Below are 18,959 nucleotides of genomic sequence, written 5' to 3'. Positions count from 1 at the left end.
TTTACCCCCCTCCTCTTCCTCTCTTTAGCTGAGCTCTATTAAGGTAGAGCAGTGGTATCGGTGTCTCCCATGCTGGGCTTTAGTTGTGTGTGTGTGTGTGGCCATGTTTGCACGTGTATTTGTATCCATGGTTGAGACGGCAAGGCTTTATCAGTGAGTTAAGAACTGTCTGTTTTGACTCTTTAAGGAGGTCATCTGAATCTGTAATCCCACCCAGCTGATTGTCACTAATCAGTGTTGTCTTGCTCTCTCCATCTTGGCATCGCCAATATATCTCACACAAATTGTAGAAGAGGATGGATTAGACAATTAACTTTACTTTAAGATAGTGCTACTATTGTGACTTGCAACACCAAGGTTGATGATTTAAACTCTAGCACAAGGGATTTACTGTTAGTTACTGAAAGAACAGAACGTGTCACCGTTCTGTTCTGCATTCAACTATATTCTAAAATGCTTTGAAAGAAACAGGCCTGCTAAATGACAAATCCACCCATAGTCGTGTCATGTTGTACCTACAAATTAACTGAGTATTTATAGTATCTGGATCTGGTCCAGGTACATCAGCTCTGGCTTCTGGCCACCATAAGCTTAGCCATTAACCCCTGCAGCCCAACTGACCTTCATAACTAAGCTTTGTCATATGATTTATGTTGATAAACAGGTTTTTGAGATGCCACCTCTTTTACAAACTTTACATTATTATTGGCTGCACTTTCATGTTTCAGAACTCTTAAAGGGATAGTTGAAACTTATTTTTGATATGTTTTAGCTTACCTCAAAGGCATCCAAGATGTAGGTGTCTTTGTTTCCACAGCATTTTCAATTTTTACATTTTTTGGTCAAACCGTTGTTGTCTGTCAGTCATATAATGCAGGTCTATGGAGCCCACTTCAAAGAGCATGCACAGAGAAGTCAAAATTAAACATGATTTGATGACTTGTAAATGTAAGTACACATTGATGGCCTAAGACAAGAAACGAGCAGTTTGTGTGAGAAAACGAACAGTATTTATATAGTTTTTACCTCTCGTTAACAGCCGTCGAACTCATCTGAATCAGATGTCCAACTGAACCGAACTGAACCGTCTCCAATGTGACGCCGTTCGATACTTAGATATATATCGAAATCGTCATTGCGATTTCCTGTATATCTAAATATGTTTAGTGAAAGGTAAAACTTCCGAAATCTCAGTGTAAACAATGCGTGACGTACATACGCACGCTATCACTTCCAGCTTTACATTGTAAATTATGGTAGAACTTTAAAACAAATCAATGCATATTGCACAAAAAGAATGAGGCCTAGTGGAAATACATTTGTATTGTGCGTTCTTTTTTATCATTATTATCAATAGTTTATCAAATAATTTATTTAAATTTGAATAATTATTAAAAAATATTTAGATTTAGAATTAATTAAAGGAGTAGTTCATTTTGAAAAAAACTTTTGCTGATAATTTACTCACCCCCATGTCATCCAAGATGTCCATGTCATTCTTTCTTTAGTCAAAAAGGTTTTTGATGAAAACATTCCAGCATTTTTCTCCATATAATGCACTTCAGTGGGAACCAAACAGTTCAAGGTCCAAAAGACACTTTCAGTACAAACTGTAAAGGGCTTTAAACAATTCCATACGATGAATAAGGGTCTTATCTAGCGAAATGATCGCTCAATTAAAATAAATAAATAACAAAGATTAAGTTTTATAAGCTCAAATGCTCGCTTTGCTCTGTTCTGTGGCGCATGTTTGTGACTCTCCTGTTCGAACTCGTTCATCAAAATGAATGAATCTTTTTCCGAGTCAATTTGTTCGTTTAGTTCGTTGAATGAACCAAATGACTCGGAAAAAGATTTTGTTCATTTTGATGAATGAGTTCAAACGTGCATTGCAGTATAGAGCAAGGCCATTTGAGCTTATAAAACTTAAACTTTATTTTAATTAGCGATCGTTTCACTTGATAAGACCATTATTCATCGTCTGGAAGCCCTTTTATTTGAACAGTTTGCAGTTTGTACTAAAAGTGTCTTTTGGACGTGGAACCGTTTGGTTCCCACTGAAGTGCATTAAATGGAGAAAAATGCTGGAATGTTTTCATCAAAAACCTTAATTTCTTTGCGACTGAACATCTTAGATGACATGGGGGGAACTAATCCTTTAATAGAGTTTTATTTTATTTTTTTCGTTAAAAGAAGAATTCCAGATTTTCAGTGTGATCTGAGATTTTGGACCCCATTGTATATTAAAATATAAATGATAGAATTCACATATAAATGAAGAAAAAGTTTTAATAATTGTCTCATTACCTAACAAACACACATTATTTGTACTTGAGTTCAGATATGCATAGTGCGCATTTGTTATTTCAATGACCATGTATTCTGCGCAGTCATTCCCTCACATCTTTTTTTGATGCATTGTGAGTGTATATATGAAGTTGGCATGACAGGGGCTTCATTTATGGAGGGGTGGGGGGGTTTTAGGGCAGGAGCCGGTCAGAGTGCTTGCTGTCTGTTAATGCTACAGCTTGGCTAATTTGTTCCATGGTTTGCTCTCTGTGTTGGTGGTTAGCAGGGGGTGAACATTGTCCTTCATTACCCTAATCACTGTGAAATGACTCCAACGGACGTTATCCAGGCCTGAATATAAGAAGGAGTGCATATCACACATTAGGAACTGCTGTTGAGAAAGAAAGAGAGGTCTAGCCAAATGATTTATTTTTGCTTGCATTGTAGAACATTATTATAAGCTTAAATAAGTGCATAAAAATGTAAAAATAATAATAAGTGTATAAATAAAATAATAATTTCATTTATATAATAAAATGTAAATAATTTTATTTAAATGATAATAAAAATAATAAGTGTATAAATAATAAAAATAAATGTATCCTCATTTAAACATTTAACCACCAACTGGCCTATTCCTATTTGTGCTCATTAGCATTGTAAACATGTTTTACTGTCATTCACTCTTCACTGGCAGCATATTCAATGTGGTGCTATTCATGTTGGTTAATGTTTCAATGTCAAAACTGAGAAAAATCTAATGATTTAAAAATTGTGTTGCATTTTGTTTCTCATGTTTGATGTGCAAGTGCACATTTGTGTAAATCTCTCTATAATACTGTTTAACAGTTCCCTGAATTTGGTCATCTTAGATTGACGACCTAGACATTTATGGAAAGGTGTGATTCCCTAGTATGTTTTTGTAATGACTGTGGAGACAGTATCTCATAACACTCATAACACAGAACCCCTTCTGTTTGAATATCATCAAGGTCAGAGTGAGCTCATATTAATTATTCATGAGGGGTTTTAATGCACTCATTCGGTTGTTTTTTTGCCATCCTCTCTCACTATCCCTCCCATCAGATTCAGACCCCCTCCCTTCACCTTTTCCCTTTTTCTCACTTCACTTTCACACTCACAGCAATATCTTTGCTTTGCATCTCTTTATAGCTTTTGGTCCCAGCTGGTGCGAGTAACTGGTGTATCTGCTTCTAGAAACACCACAATAATGCATGTGCTTCTTACCTCAACCCTCTGCACCTACCTCAGTTCTCTTTTGTGTGAAGAATAGAGCAACCCTTGATAGTGGGGCAATGTGATAAGAGAGAGTGATTGCAGGTGGATTGTGGATTAGTAAAGGAGAGCGAGACTGTATGAGTGAGTGCGAGCAAGGGAGAAAAAGAGAGAGGAGGGGGGAATGGGAGGTGCTGTATCAGCCAGGCTGAGCCAGGACGCAGTTGCCGCACAAGCAGCGCGCTGAGCTGAGGGGTCTATTGTTCCTCTGGCTTTTTTATTTTTTCTCCTTCACTCAGACCTCATTCTTCTCCACTGACCCAGAGAACACAGTGAAGAAGAAAGCAAAGGAGGGAAAATAGAGGAGTTAGAAGAGAAAGAGAGAGACAAGTGGATTACCCTTTCCTGGAGGAACCGCGTGCAGAAGAGTGAGAGGGACAATAGCAGGCACACTTTCCCCTGTGCCGCATCTTCTTGTGCACATCTCCCGCTGAGTGTGTGTGTGTATCGTCCAGGTCTGTTTGGCCAGACTTGAGCCGTGTGGATCTATCTGGCCGGGCTGAAGCCATGGGGCTGGCCAGCAGGGCGACAGGGAGAGGGGTCACTTCAGCAGGGGCTCTTGCTTCCCTCTTCAGAGTAGCTCTGCTCTTTTTTGGGATTTGGGATGTCCAGACGCAAACAGTCACCAACACAAGACCCACTTACATCTGGCAAACAGGTATGGCTGTTTTAACGAAGCACAAGTCGCCCTTAAAATTTTTAACATTGGTTAATGTGTTTTGTTTTGTTCAGAGACAGAGATGCTGACTTCATGTCAGAGTCGAAATTAGATGTCCCAGTGAACGTACGTTAATTGGAGGTCCCTTGTATTAGGCGACCGTATATTTCAGTGTCCATTTAGTTTGAAGACGTTTTACCTGTATGTTCTGGCACTTGGTTTTTGTAAGAGCTGTGAGAATATTTAAGTCTGTACTGTTGCTGAAGAGTGCTTGATATTTTCAGAATGTGTGGGATGGTCTTCGATTCACTAGTAACACACTTTTACGAGATGTGTAGCCTCCATAGTACGTCCTGAAAGATAAGAGGCATGGTTGATTCTTTAAAGAAAACTTGAACTTGATTAGTATGATTGTACAATAATTAAGCATAAGATTTCCAAAAGCAGCATGGTCAAAAATGTGTAAAATGACTGTGATGCCCTAAGATTCCTGAGTAGGTGAATATTGGAGATATTATAAGAACCTGTAGAGTCATGCTCTGTTTTAAATGTGTTTGGTGGGATGTAAAGCAGTTGTCTAGTAAGTAATGCGAGTGTTGTCTGGTTTTGGGGTGGTGTCTCTACACCTATCAGGGGTGTTAATTTGCCATGTATGGGACATCACCGGCAGTGGAAGTGGGGGGATGGAATAAGCCGAAGGGGGTGCGTATGTTTCGGGTGCATGTTTGGATGGGGAGGGGTAGGGCTTACTGGGATGCTGAAATGGTTCCTCTGGACTGGCCTCAGATCAATGGGTCATTTGACCAGAGTCTCAGGCAAGAATGGATGCTCTGGATCAATGAAGAGTGTGCAATGGGGCCAGTTGTGTCCTGTTGGAGTTGATCAATGCACAGCTTCATGGCTGGACAGGTTTGGGATCCTGCAGGATCAATGTTGAATTCTGAACTCTCTGGTCTAACTCAGAAGGAGCCTGCTTAATGTGTGTGGTGCTAATCTGGGGAACTAGGTGGTCAATGGATCAGTGGTTCCAAGAAATTGTGTAATGGTGTAAGTTAGTTTATGAACAGACTATAAAACATCTACTGTTTATTTGACAACTCAAATGATCTGAGGGTTCAAGGAGAGTTGGTACATTTTATTGTTGTTTGGGCTGGCATAGTTACTATTTCTTTTCTTATACTGCGTCTTTACATTGCTTTACTTTTGTTAGTGTATAATGGCTGAAGAGGTGCTGGGAATATTGTGGTAGTTTGGGACAATATCCTGCCCCCACTAATGTCACTGAGTGCAGGAGATTAAACATGGGGTGGACAAGCAGATTGGCTGAAGCAAGTTAACCTACATACAGCAGAGTCTCGCTTTTGGATTTCCCATAAATACACACATAGTAAGTCCTAGAAGTAAACCCAAGTGTTTGGTAAGCACTTAACCTCAGATCCTCAAGCAAGGCCAGTTAAGCAAACCACAAGCTTTCGTGGAAACAGGCAAATCCATATCTTCAAGGTGTGGTTGTTTTCCTGTGATTCATTCAGTATTTTAGTGTTTTTATCTCCAAGAACACGAGGCCAAAGTAGTATCTGCAGGGCTCTTATGGGAATAAATCAACATTTCTTATTTCATTAGATTCAATATAGTTTTCCTAATTTAATCACATTACATCCATTGTCATGGAAACTCAAAGTAACTTTCAGTTCTCAATTTCCTCCCGGCAAAATTGACTTGTTATGAAATTGAATTGTTTTTTTATTTATTTATTTTTATTCCATGTAAATTAATACACAAACACTAATCATGGCCATCTATGTTTAAACATCAATAACCTATTGTTTGGCCAGCAGGGCTGCTCATTTCACATGCAATGGAGTATTTCTAAAAGGCACAACATCAAGATACTCTCATTTTAGACTAGAGTTGAATAAAATCTGCAGGCTGTCAATAAGCTTTAATTTATTTCAGTCCTGAAAGATTTGACAGTGCAGTTTGTTTTTACATTTCCCTGTTTGCTGTATTTGAAGGCTCTAGGGAAGCATCTGGCCCAGTTTATTGCCGTTTATCTTCCAATATTACACTGTAAACAGTACCCGTTTTTAACACCATTGCATTTGTGAGAGGCATTTGGGGATCTTGACTTCATTTTGTAGAGTTTATTGCAAACAGTCTCGAGTTTCTGTGCTGTTCTTTACAGTGTTTCATTTAACTATATTGCTTTCACTTCCAGGGGTTTACCTCTGTATGACCGTCACTCTCCAGGGCCTCTATGTGGGCCATTCCCTGCCCTACAGCTGCCTGATATAACACATACACACTGATCTTAATCGACAGGGCTGAACTCTCTCCCTGGTCAGCATTGTGCTTGGTGGTGGCGTACATGTGGGAGGAAGCTATTGAATCTGGCAGGACCCTTCCCCCTTTTACCCCACCCACCCAGTCCAGCAGATGAGATGGCTTTTATTCCTTCTAAAAGTGTGAATATGCCTTTACGGCTCCATTCACTAATGTCCACCCTTATGTTTCCATCTTTTAGCACCTTTCACCTTTCCCTTCAGCATCCTTTTCTTTAGGTCGGCCTTTGACCCTGTGGTTAAAAGGGTCTTACGGGGGCATGTCAGTTGTGGGAGAACATAGGGGATCTATTGGTGGCAAGAGGCCAAGTGTCAAGTGGTTAATTCAAACATTTTCGCTCAGCCAGACTTCAATTCCAAAGACACCACCTGAGGACTGCACAACAAGACTCTCTTTAGATTCTCGATTCGCGTCCATGTGCTTCCACAGTGTGCTCCAAAATGGCTAATCATGGAGAAAATAGAGGAGGAAAAACATATGGAAGTGTGCAAACATGCCCTAGGTGATCAAGCTGTAATTATGCCCATCCATCAGCCTGAATTTTGCCGTGAAGCCGGAAGTTAGATGCAACCATTATAAGAAGGGATGAATTGGATTTTTCTTTCGGATTCATCAAGTGCCAAATTGCTGCTGCTTGTCTGGGTACTTTACTTGAGTATGGTCCAGCTGCTCACAACAACCTGCCTGTTGGCAATGTGCCGACCACACGGAATAGACTCGCACAAGAGCCTCGTCACAGCCGTTGTAGCTGTCTTTTAGTGTTTTTTTTGTGTCATCGTTTTCAACGCTTCTCTTCTTTAATTGTTCGTCAAAGTTCTCAGCCTTACCAGTTTGCACTAGGTCACCTCCTCCCTCTGCCGTTTGTTCCTCTTAGGTTAGCATCTGTGTGCTCCCTCGTGAAAACCGAGGGGAGATTCTTGGTGAATGCTCGCCAAAAGATGACAAAAGACAGACTGACAGCATGATTTGTTCCACTTGCCCCCTTCTCTCTTTTCCTTGTCTTTTACTCACACATGCACACATGCATTTGCGCACCTCATTAGTTTGCTAAGAATGGATTGCCGCCTGCCTGTGCGTGGGGGAACGGTTGTAATTACCTGGGTGTGTGGCGCAAACCCTTTTTTCACATCTAAAGGCAGTTTTCTGACAGAAGATGCTGAGAAGGCAGCTTCTGCTTCTTTTTTTCACTGACACATTTGTATTCCTGAGACATTGCATTTATTTAGATAAAATTATTGTAAAAATTAGCTTAAGAACTGCCCTTTGATTTCAGACTACAGTCAGATAAGCTTGTAACTGATGACGGTACTAAATGCATTAACGAAACATCACAATGTGTTCCTGGTGCTCTTCCCGTCTTTCAATCACTACTGCAAGGAGGCTGCTTAGCTTTCCTGAAACGTGCAGACGTGTAAAGGGATTGCACTCATTATGCTAAACCGCTTTATATCAACACCTGAGTCATACACTTCCTATCCGATGCCACCTAGAAGGCCTTTCTAAGAATAAGTTTACAAAAAGAGCCAATTTGTGTCTCTATTCCATGATGTCAAACATTTGCACTTTGGAAATATTTCCTATTGAGAAAAGTTGTGAGGTTGTGGTTACAGTGAGAATGCCACCTACATCCCTTACTTTTTCTCTTTGTCTCTTCTGGTATGTTGTAGACACACACTTGAGTCCCAAGCCTGTCTGTGAGGAGCTGAGCCGTGCAGTGCCATACTTTATTGCGTAGCGACTATTGTGATGGAGATATAAATAGCAGACAGGTTGAGCTAGGCAGCAGCTGAGCTCCAGCTCTAGATCCACGCTACAGACACTAATGGGAAAGAACCTGGAGGAGGTGGGTGTGAAAGATGGAGAATAAAGAAGAAAAAACAGACTGTTTATCATCTTAGTTGATTCTTTAGTGGTTCTGTAAATTTTCACAGCACTTAAACGCATTTGCGGAGATGATTGCTGTCTCGCACACAATGAAACACCTGCATATTTTGGCATGGCTGGCACAATTTGGCACTGTAGCATAGGCTAAATAATAACTCTCTGATAGGTTTAGTCTAAAAATCATGATAATTTCTTCATTAACAATACTTACACACCCATTTACAATGAATCAACTTATCCACAATATAATCCATGTATATAATCATGTTCTCAACTGCTTTATATAATTTTTGCTGCTATGGTCTTGTATCCATTTTTGTAATTAGCAAAAGTATGTTTCTGCCTGGTTTGACATTGGGAGTCTGATCTGAAAGCTGAATGTAATAGGTTAGTTTGGGCATAAGTGTGGGGATTTCCTCTGCCTAATCAGCTGGCCGTAATCTGACTTGGCCTTTTTGAACCCAAGAAGCATTGAGATCAAATGCCAAGTTGAATGATGTTCAGGATAAGTATATAGCTAGCTACAGTATCTACATGGAAGTTTTGAAGAGCAATGTCTATCTCAAAAGCCTCAGCATCCCTCGATTTTGAAGTGAACCAGATTCTTTCTAATCTGATTGATCATTCTAGAATTGTCGGACATTTATGAAGGCTTGAATTAGTACATTTTTTTCTTTTACTGTAAAAGTCTTCAGAATTTATAAAAAGAAGAATGAAAAAAAATCAAATGCAAGACACACTGGCAGAAGTAGCAGTATGTTGATGTGGAAAGGTTAGCATCTCTCAAATGGCAACTTGTCAAATATCCATTTATTCTGCCGCCCACTCAACACTTATTTTCACATCCACACACTTCCATTCTTATTTTCACCTCCTTTGCTTAACATGCACAGCTGTCATTTATAGTGGGGGTAGGTGGGACATGTCCCTATGCCTTCCCTTTCTTATCAAGGCCAATTTTGTCCCCACTACTTTATGAAATTGCTTGCAACAGTGACACAAAAGAAACATTTTCATTTGTTGTGTTTCCCAGTGATTTTATTTATTTATTTATTTACTTTTTATCAGTGGTAGAAATTTGCAATGTTTTCACGTTCAAATGATCACATACCCCATTCGGTATCCCTTTTCATAATATACATCCATTGGGATTCAGCTGTAATTTGGGTTAAAACAAGTTATATTATATTATATTTGATTGAATTACATGCTGGAACCCCATATACTCACAGGTTTAAAGATTATTTCGCCACCAGGGGTCGCTAACCTCTTACAATAACAAAGGTGTATATTGATGACGATATTGTATATCGCAACGCTAGTCCCGCTGATATAAAGGAATCGGGACATTTTATTCTACTGAACTACCCGCTGAATTACTCAAACACGTCAGTTTATTAGAGGAATTAAACTTGAGGTAACGCAGTGCTGCTTCACTTGCTCTAACAGTTACAACACCATCACACTAAACGACATTTGAGTGTGTTGAATGTCGTTAGTTAGGTTGTTTGTTGGCTGAATGAGACTAAGCTAGATTAACATTAGAGAAACTTTTCATCATGTTGAACTACATAACATTGATTAGTTTTTATATACATTTGCTCACCTGTTTGCTCAAGTAACATGCAACACTCGCGTCATGGACGTGGAGCTCTCGGCATCTGGAAAGGAGTTGATCTTCGTTTTAGTCCTCTTTTTGTCTCAAAATCTGCTTTCTATGGTCCATAATGTTTGAACAAAACCCTGCTAGGGACGCTCACGCTGTTGAGGACGCATAACGGGAATAACCGACCCAGTTGTTCACGTCTGTCGCCATGGTTCCTATACTATAGCGGGGGTAACGTGGATATGACGCCATTGACTGGCGACCACTGCTCACACGCCCCGTTTCCTTGGTTAAATTGTAAGATATTGCTTAAATCTTGGTTAAATCCTTGGATATTGTAAGTAATCAACTAAAAATATATAACATTGGCCTAGTGGTTTTTGGATATTTTACTGCAAATATCCTGCATATTGTACCTGTTCAGCTGGTCAATGAATGTCTCCTATAAGACAATTCTGCGGTTGAAATTTAAGAAATGCTTACAGGTGGATCACTGCCTGAATATTGTGGAATGTACTTTTTTTGTGATGTTTTAATAATCCAGTGGAGAATTGTCTGTTTGCTCTTCTGTTGGGAGCTTAAAATAGATCATTTCTGGGAAATGAAAGAGAGAAGACAAACATTGGCGAGAAGGGAGAGAACATTTTATCCATGTCATTTTTCATGGCCAGGTCTGCAGGGCTTACTGTAAGTGAGTTACCAGGGACCCTCAATTCATCATAGTTACGCCGAGCACTCAACCATAGTCCCTGATGGAACTGCCCCCCGACTTCCGTTTTCCCACAATGCACCATTACACAGTGTCTGTAGCTCGTTTGCTTCATTGCTTGTTTTGTATTCAGTGGTGGGAAGTGAATCTCTCTAATGTGAAATTATGTAAAGTGATTCATGAGACCAGTGTTATGATTGTGTGAGGCTGTCAGCTTCAAACAAGATACTTGAGTGCAACTTGAGGATCTTGAGACTGCAATTTCAAGTGTTCAGAATACTTCACTGAGAATGATATTGCTTCAGTCAGATTGACGATGCAAGATTCTCCATGTAATGCAGTCAGTATGTGTATGTGTATGAGTACAAGTAAATTTGCTGGAAAATTGGCTGAAAATGTTTCGAAATTATTAATTTATTGAGATTTCACAGTAACCCAACCAACTCCTGTATGTATGTCGTGCCGATGCTTACACACACACACACACACACACACACACACACACACACACACTGCTCTTGTGTGGATAAAATGTTTAAATTGGATATTAAATATAATATTAAATCTCTAAAGAATTTAAAATATTTCATATTTAAAGTGCAGGAGATGAAGGAAATGTGATTGAGGAAAAGAGACTGTTTACAGTAATCTAAATGCCAAGGCTTAGATTTACTTATAGTTTATGCGCGTGCATGATGGATTATAGATTAGACTTTGTAAAATAATAAAAAAAAACATTATTTAGTGCATCCTAAGAAGATTTGTAAATTATAGCGTATTGAACCATGCACTTAATGTATCCTCCGTTTGCAGTGCATATCACTATGCATTTAATATTACTGAAAACGGTCATGTCTATACGAGGAGTCGGTGTGTAATTTAGCTTTTTCCCATCAGGCATGCATGGATTTTTCCATAATATCCTCATAATCTAGTTTTAGAGCATTGTGTATGATGCTATTTGGGTTTGTTTACAATGTCAATTCCTCATCCATAGCTGTAGCAGCACACAGACATTTATGATTCATGATCATATTTTTTTTCTGTTTAATATGCTTTACTGGAGTGTTTACATACTATTTTATAGTGCCTCTAAAAATCTACCAGCAAAAAAAAAAAAAAAAAAAAAATGTTTTTGTTTCTACTGTTAACTAATCACACAATCCACAATGTCCTGTCAAGCACACGGCAGGGCACATTTCTCGACTGTGTGCCAGTTCTTAAATTGCATTTGTGGCATTGACATCAAACACAAGCTTGAATGAGATTTGAAAGCTAGCAAGCCGGAGAAAGGTGCCCTGCTACATTACTAACAGGCTAGTCAGCATCTTTCTCCAATGAGCAACTTATCTCTGGATATTGCGTTTTATATCATTCATATTAGATTATATTCACTGTATTGTTCCAAATGTGATCTAAAGATGTCAGAGGGTTGATGAAATTACTACACAGCAATGTTTTGATGGATAAATTGTCCTTTTAAAACCACACTGCCAATGACCAAACACATGTGCAATGGTATTTACCAGCTGATGATTCCAGCTTATAAAGAGTTTATAAAATGTGTAGAGGAGTCTTTTCCGACACCTGTACCAAATTGTAAGGCGCAACGTAACTCCTAACTAACTAAATAAATATATATATATATACTTTTTGAATTTCAATGTATTTGAATTTGAGGGATATAGAGCAGAAACAGTTTCCTACAGGACTAAAGCCCTTTCCTAAAGCCCTATTCAATAAGTATTACTTGGTGACCTCTAGTCATTTGTAATAATTGTGGAGGATGTCTAAGATCTTAATCCCGTGTGAATCGTCCATGTCTGTAATTTGTAAAGTAAAAGTTCCCCTGCAAATGACCTACTATATTTCCCCGAACAACGAGGTCCTGTGAAAATATTAGTCCCGTGCTAATCGGCATCTCTGTGATTTGGCCGTATCGTTAGCTATCATTTTTTCCAGGTTTTTGATTCATGTACGCCTTTTTATCCATTTTTTGCGAAGAATGGAGGCTGTGTTGGAGTGTTTTGATAGTATTTTGGGTGCTTGGTAATATCGCTATATACACAACTACACAATTTGCATAAAAAGAAAGCTGCAAATCACCAGAAGAGCAAAAACAAAAAGATTGATTAGATGGAGATGAATGACGTCTATAGCAGCATGCGGTAAGGAACTTTATTCTATTTACGTCATAATATGTCATACAGCAAGACCTATAACGAAAATAAATTTCCAATCCTCAGAACGCTTTATTGACGTCATATACTGGAGATAAGTCAGTAAATTTTAGTAAAATTCAAATGCGCCACAGGAAATTCAGATGTGGGGTGATTTCTTAATCACACAAGGTCGCCAGATAATGCTAATCCCGTGCGAATAGGGTCTAATTGACACGGTTTTGCTAATAACTTATTCAAGAGTGTAGCTACTGCCATCGTAGGGCAGCGTCATACACCTTCTCCATCTGTTTCATTCATCCCCTTCTTTTTTGCTGTCCTCTGCAGACATCTGCCTTTCCACTCCATTTCCCCACCCGTCCTTCTGCAATCACCCCCTATTCCATATTGGATGTTGTTTTCCTGCAGATGTTGTCTGGAGAAGTTTGCAAGAAACTACTGATCTGAGATATATTTCTGTGTCAGTTGTCAACGAGTTGATGGAACGGGTTTAATGAAAACTGATGTTCTTCTGACACCACTGGTCTTAATATAGAAATGCAGGGTATACATGGAATGTACAAATGGAGGTTGACGCCCCTTTGCTGAGGGAATTCATTCTAGTCGTACGGTTTTACTGCCCAGTTGATTGTTTTATGTTCAGGACTGGGAAATGGAAAGTCACCATGCTTATAGTTCCTTTGTCTTCAAAGTGCTGTGGTTTGTTATTGAATGTCCTATAGTAGGCAAACATGACAAAGGTAATCATTTTGCGTCATGCTCTTTGAACAAAAGAGCAATCAGATGTCATTTGGGGTTTGTGTTCTTTAGCAGATCAGTCAGTGAGATTTATCACTACACACTGAAATGTCAGGCATTTTTATAACTGAATTACATTTGTTGAATTAAATTTGTTATCAAGCACTTTTCCCCGAGAGTAAAATCAGTCACGCAAGCAGCGAGTTGTCTACACTCCATTCAAGAGCTTGATTGCTCAACTGTGTGTTATACTCCCTCCACACTTCCACCGGATGAGCCTCTCCAGATCTGATCATCAGCATTCAAGAAGTGTCTCTGTGTGTACAGCGCAGTCTCATGTGTTAGTGTGTATTAGATTTATGGCACATTACACAGTGACAGTTTTGAAGAGTCACTCAATCTCTCAAAAAGAGAAGTGTGAATGTATTAATGCTGTGCTGGTCGACATGGCAGCCCTCTTGGCTTCGGCTAAATTTTTTGATTATGTTTTACCTACACTCTTAGAAGAAAAGGTTCTATATAGAACCTTAAAAGGTTCTATCAGCACTACATATTTGGAACCCCTAAAAGGTTCTATACACTCTTAAAAAAGGGTTCCTCTGGGTTCTATATAGAACCCGGGGTTCTGTACGTGGCTAATAGAACATTTTACCAAAAAAAAGGTTCTATATAGAACCATTTTGGAGTTCCATATATGAAGCAGGGGATGGAACCATTTCTGGTTCTAAATAGAACCATTTCTTCTAAGAGTGTATGCCAAGTCCATTTTTTGTGAGCTATGATTGATTTATTCTGTGAGTTAAATGGTCTATTAAAATGGGGTATGAGTTTGTGAGTGAGTAGGCATTTTTAAGCCCCAAATGTGGCAACCTTATGATAAAGAAAGTAGATCTTTGGTACAATATGACTGATATATGACTGATATGAGTTTAACATAACAATGTAACATGATATATTATACACATTATAAAATGGTTTGTTCCAATCCTTGATTCCGATTGGTCAACAGCTGTGCTTTATTCATGATAAAACACGGCTATTACAGCTTCACCCAACAGTTCTATTTATCACTGTGCAACACTGCAGTTTCTATGTTGTTTTTATTTAAGCTTTCATGCATACATTAGAACGTTGTTGCTATTCATGTTCAGGGACTATTTTCTTTCTTGCAGAAGGGAGGCTTTTGGTGATTTTACTTAATGAAAGTTGCACTAATACATATTTTTTGTCTTTAATATTTTTATTGTGTGGTTACTGTTTTATATACCAATAAGGTACTCGAGGAAAGTGCTGCATCGTGAATAAGTAACGGCTGAAAGAGTTGCAGGCACACAGTTTCTCGTACCTTGTTGCTTACATAACACATTTTAAATAAAACAGTACTATTCAATACAATTAATTTTAGAGGGCAAGCTTTTTCTATCTGGAAAAAACAACAGTTAGAATTTGTTGTTGTTGTTGTTGTTGTTTTTATTATTATTATTTTTTTGTCTCTAGGTTCTTGTCCCAGATTTGCACACTTGAGGTGGAGTTGCGGTTTTGTGGATTTGTAGATGTATAATGGTGGTACTGTGAGTTCAAAAGACAGAGACACTCAGTGAAATGGTAGACAAGCAGACAGGTACCATAGAGAGTAAACTATTAGGAGTTATGATTATTGTTTTTACTCTACTATGCTTTTGGCTATGCTTATTATGAGATACTTTGCTTATATATAATAGCTCTTTGTAGTGTTGTAGTACTTGAGACGGTCTTTTTTTGAAGGTCTTGATCTTGTCTCATTCTCAACTGCATTTGTACTACTCGGTCTTGTCTCTGTCCTCTGATGAAGAGGACTTGGGATTTTATCTCAAAACCAGTCAAGTCGACAACTGCAAGGATCTCTATACCTGGTGCATTGTCTGATTTATTTGTTAACTTCATTAATGTGATTTGATGCCAAACTTACTGCTTAAAATGCAATCAGTAACATATTTCTAATGTGATTTCCTTTGTTACTGTGGTACCGGGTTCAAAATCAACGCAGGATTGTCTCAAAAATGTAAAATGAACAAAAAAACATACAAATGCCAACAAATTCAAGATATGATTGCTAAAAAGTACTTGTATGAGATCTTGTTTTTTATAGGATAATGAATATAATTAAGCAATATCAAAAGAGCAAGATAGCTGTTTTTACAAATATGAGTATGATTGCAAACGTGACATTGATTTTATATAAACGTTCAACAAACATGAAGTTAAATTTAAGTGACATTTCAGACATTCTTAGACAAGTTTTTGCAACATAAAGATGAACTTTTTGGTTGGTTATTTAATTGGGAACAGCTCTATATAGTGTCTTATATTTAATCAATAAATACAATGTGAATGATAAGACATTTCTCAGAAAGTAGATAAGGATATTTTAGATTATTTTGAGAAGTTCTTGTCTTGGTCTTGACTCGGTCTCGCCGTGACTTGGTCTTGCCTTGGTCTCAACCCCACAAACTCTTGGTCTTGTCTTGGTCTCAACCGCACAAACTTTTGGTCTTGTCTTGATCTCTTTCAACACACTTGTCTTGGTCTCGGCTTGGTCTCTGCTTAAGTGGTCTTGACTACAACGCTCTTTGTGGTGTTGTTTTTTTTTTTTTGTTTGCTCATGACTTTGCAAAACAAATTATTGAAACGGAAGCACTTCGAAACAAGTCATAGACACACTTGTTGGAAAAGAACATTGCAGTGTAATACAAATGGTTGAATTAGCAGTTATGTGGATTGTAACGCTATTTTAGTCAAACCACTTCACGACAGAACATGGACAAAATAATAAAAATGCTTGTTATAAAAGTTTTGTACATAGAGTGGGCAATGAGTAGTGAGAAGTGGAGCGTGCTCACTAAACACCCATCATCCAGTGTGGCGGGAGAGTTTGAGCGTGAATGATGAAGTGTTCGCCACTCTCATTACAGTGGGACACAATAACACAGTCCTTCTTTTTGCCTTCGGTTCTCTCCATGCCACCGACTGCAATTTCAGCTGTCCTTCATTTTAATGGAATGGCACGGAGAGCCCAATAAAAATGAAGTCTACATACTTCATCAGATTTCTCATTGTGAAAGCAGCCCATGCAGAATCTAAAGAAAAAATCAAACAAGCTTGAAACAAACAAGTAGACAACCTTAGCTCAATCAGCCATCCCTTTATTTCCTTTGAAGTTCAGCCTCATTAAAAAGGGAAATAAACTAAATGAGCCAGGGGAACAAACTGTGCAGCATCAGCAGAACTCAGCAGGCAGAGAGAAGGTGAACCCTATTTTTTTCCCATTCACAATCCACCATCCCATAGTCTGACTGGACCAGATTCAGTTTGGAGTTTTCTTTTAAATGTATGATAGGCAATTTGTTTTATAAACACTTTTTGTTATACTAATTGAAACTCTCTTCACAACCAAGTCAGTCAATAAAAGAAGTGGTCTACATATCAACAAAATTACATATATCTTCTATGGAAGTCTCAGGACAAACAAACAAACAAAAAAACAGGATTGTCCAATTATTGCATTTGATTCAATTGCAATAATAGTATGTCCTACCTGCTGTCAGCATATGGATTTGCATACCTCTGTGCACCCTGTTTGTACAGACATCACACATCATCAGCATGTTTCATGAGGCTATGGAGAGTTGTTGACAGACAGTCAATGGTGGCCATAAAGGGATGGACATGGTCAGAAACAATACTCAGGTAGGCCGTGGCATTTAAATGATGCCCAATTGGCACTAAGATGCCTAAAGTGTGCCAAGAAAACAACCCCCACACCATTACACCACCACCACCAGCCTACACAGTGGTATCCATGTTCTCATTCTGTTTATGCCAAATTCTACCATCTGAATGTCTCAACAGAAATCGAGACTCATCAGACCAGACAACATTTTTCAATCTTCAACTGTCCCGTTTTGGTGAGCTCTTGCAAATTGTAGCCTCTTTTTCCTATTTGTAGTGGAGATGAGTGGTACTTGGTGGGGTCTTCTGCTGTTGTGGCCCATCCGCCTCAAGGTTGTGCGTGTTGTGGCTTCACAAATGCTTTGCTGCATACCTCGGTTGTAACGAGTGGTTATTTCAGTCAAAGTTGCTCTTCTATCCACTTGAATTAGTTGGCCCATTCTCCTCTGACCTCAGGAGATTGTCTTGACCAGGACCACACCCCTAAATGCAATGAAGCAACTGCCATATAATTGGTTGATAAGATCATTGCATTGATGAGAAAGTGAACATGTGTTCCTAATATTTCTTTAGGTGAGTGTACAGTATGTCAACACTATCATTTCTATGTCAACAATATAGACGCCGAAATGCATCTGCAGTAGTCAGGTGGTACAAGTAAGAGCTCTTTAAGTTTTTTACATTCTTAATAATTGTAATGTTATGTGCTTTGAGACAGGAGGTAATTTAACACCATCTCTCATGGCGCTTTGCAGACTCTGCTTTGGCCGTGTGTGTTCATGTGTTTTGGAGGAGGCATGGCTCTGAAGACGCTCTGAGGGGAGGGTGCATGGGATCTTATGCTTTCAAAGCTAGCTTGCTATTGCTAGCCTCTCTGAAATTGCTTTAATGTGTGTGTAGGTGAATGTCTGTGGTTGCTGAGTTGGAATAATATGTGTAAAAAGGATCACTGGCTCTTTAGATCTTTCTCTTATGAATGGCACAGTCCATTCTGTGCAACTCTAACCAGATATAAAAGTTATTCCTGTTAGTTTCCTGTTAAAGCCAAGTCCTTTCCTTCCCCAGAAATGTTTTTTTTTTCTTTCTTTTTTTCGTCACATTTAATTTGTGTACCATTGGTTGTCTTTTTATTCTAAGCAGCATTTATTGCTTAGGTCTCTGGAATGCACTCAACCCGATCTCACGGGAATTCGTACGAATTTTACGAGGTGGCTAATTTGTAACAATTCATACGACCTCACTCGTACAAATTAGTACGATTTTGCTAAATCGTACATATTTTACGAATTGGCCAATTCGTATGAATTCGTACGAATGACCTACCTGACCCCGCCCCTAAACCTAACCATCACGTGGGTTTAGACAAATTGAGTGAGGTCGTACGAATTAGTACGAATTAGACACTTTTTAATCACTCGTACGAATTCGTACGAATTGGTCGTGAGATAGGGTAGAATGCACTGATATTGGAATTCTGGCCAATACAGATAAAAACAACTGAATTTCAGCATCACCATTTATAAATATATTATATTTCTGCTCTATTCA

General features: G+C 38.7%; 1 protein-coding gene across 1 annotated transcript in view; it reads left to right on the top strand.

Annotated features, from left to right (window-relative positions):
• Nucleotides 1-3,735: 3,735 nt before the first annotated feature.
• The window catches only part of thsd7aa (thrombospondin, type I, domain containing 7Aa), a 132,490-nt gene continuing 117,266 nt past the window's right edge, over nt 3,736-18,959 (top strand). The window contains exon 1 of the mRNA XM_039681189.2: nt 3,736-4,243. Within this exon, the coding sequence (XP_039537123.2) occupies nt 4,093-4,243 (151 nt within the window). The 5' untranslated portion in view covers nt 3,736-4,092. The remainder of the gene's footprint in view (nt 4,244-18,959) is intronic.

The sequence above is a fragment of the Pimephales promelas genome, chromosome 18 (genome assembly GCF_988280905.1).
Source record: "Pimephales promelas chromosome 18, fPimPro1.hap1.1, whole genome shotgun sequence".
Taxonomy (NCBI): Eukaryota; Metazoa; Chordata; class Actinopteri; order Cypriniformes; family Leuciscidae; genus Pimephales; species Pimephales promelas.
The sequence above is the reverse complement of the archived record's forward strand: the minus strand, read 5'-3'. Positions and strand labels throughout refer to the sequence as shown.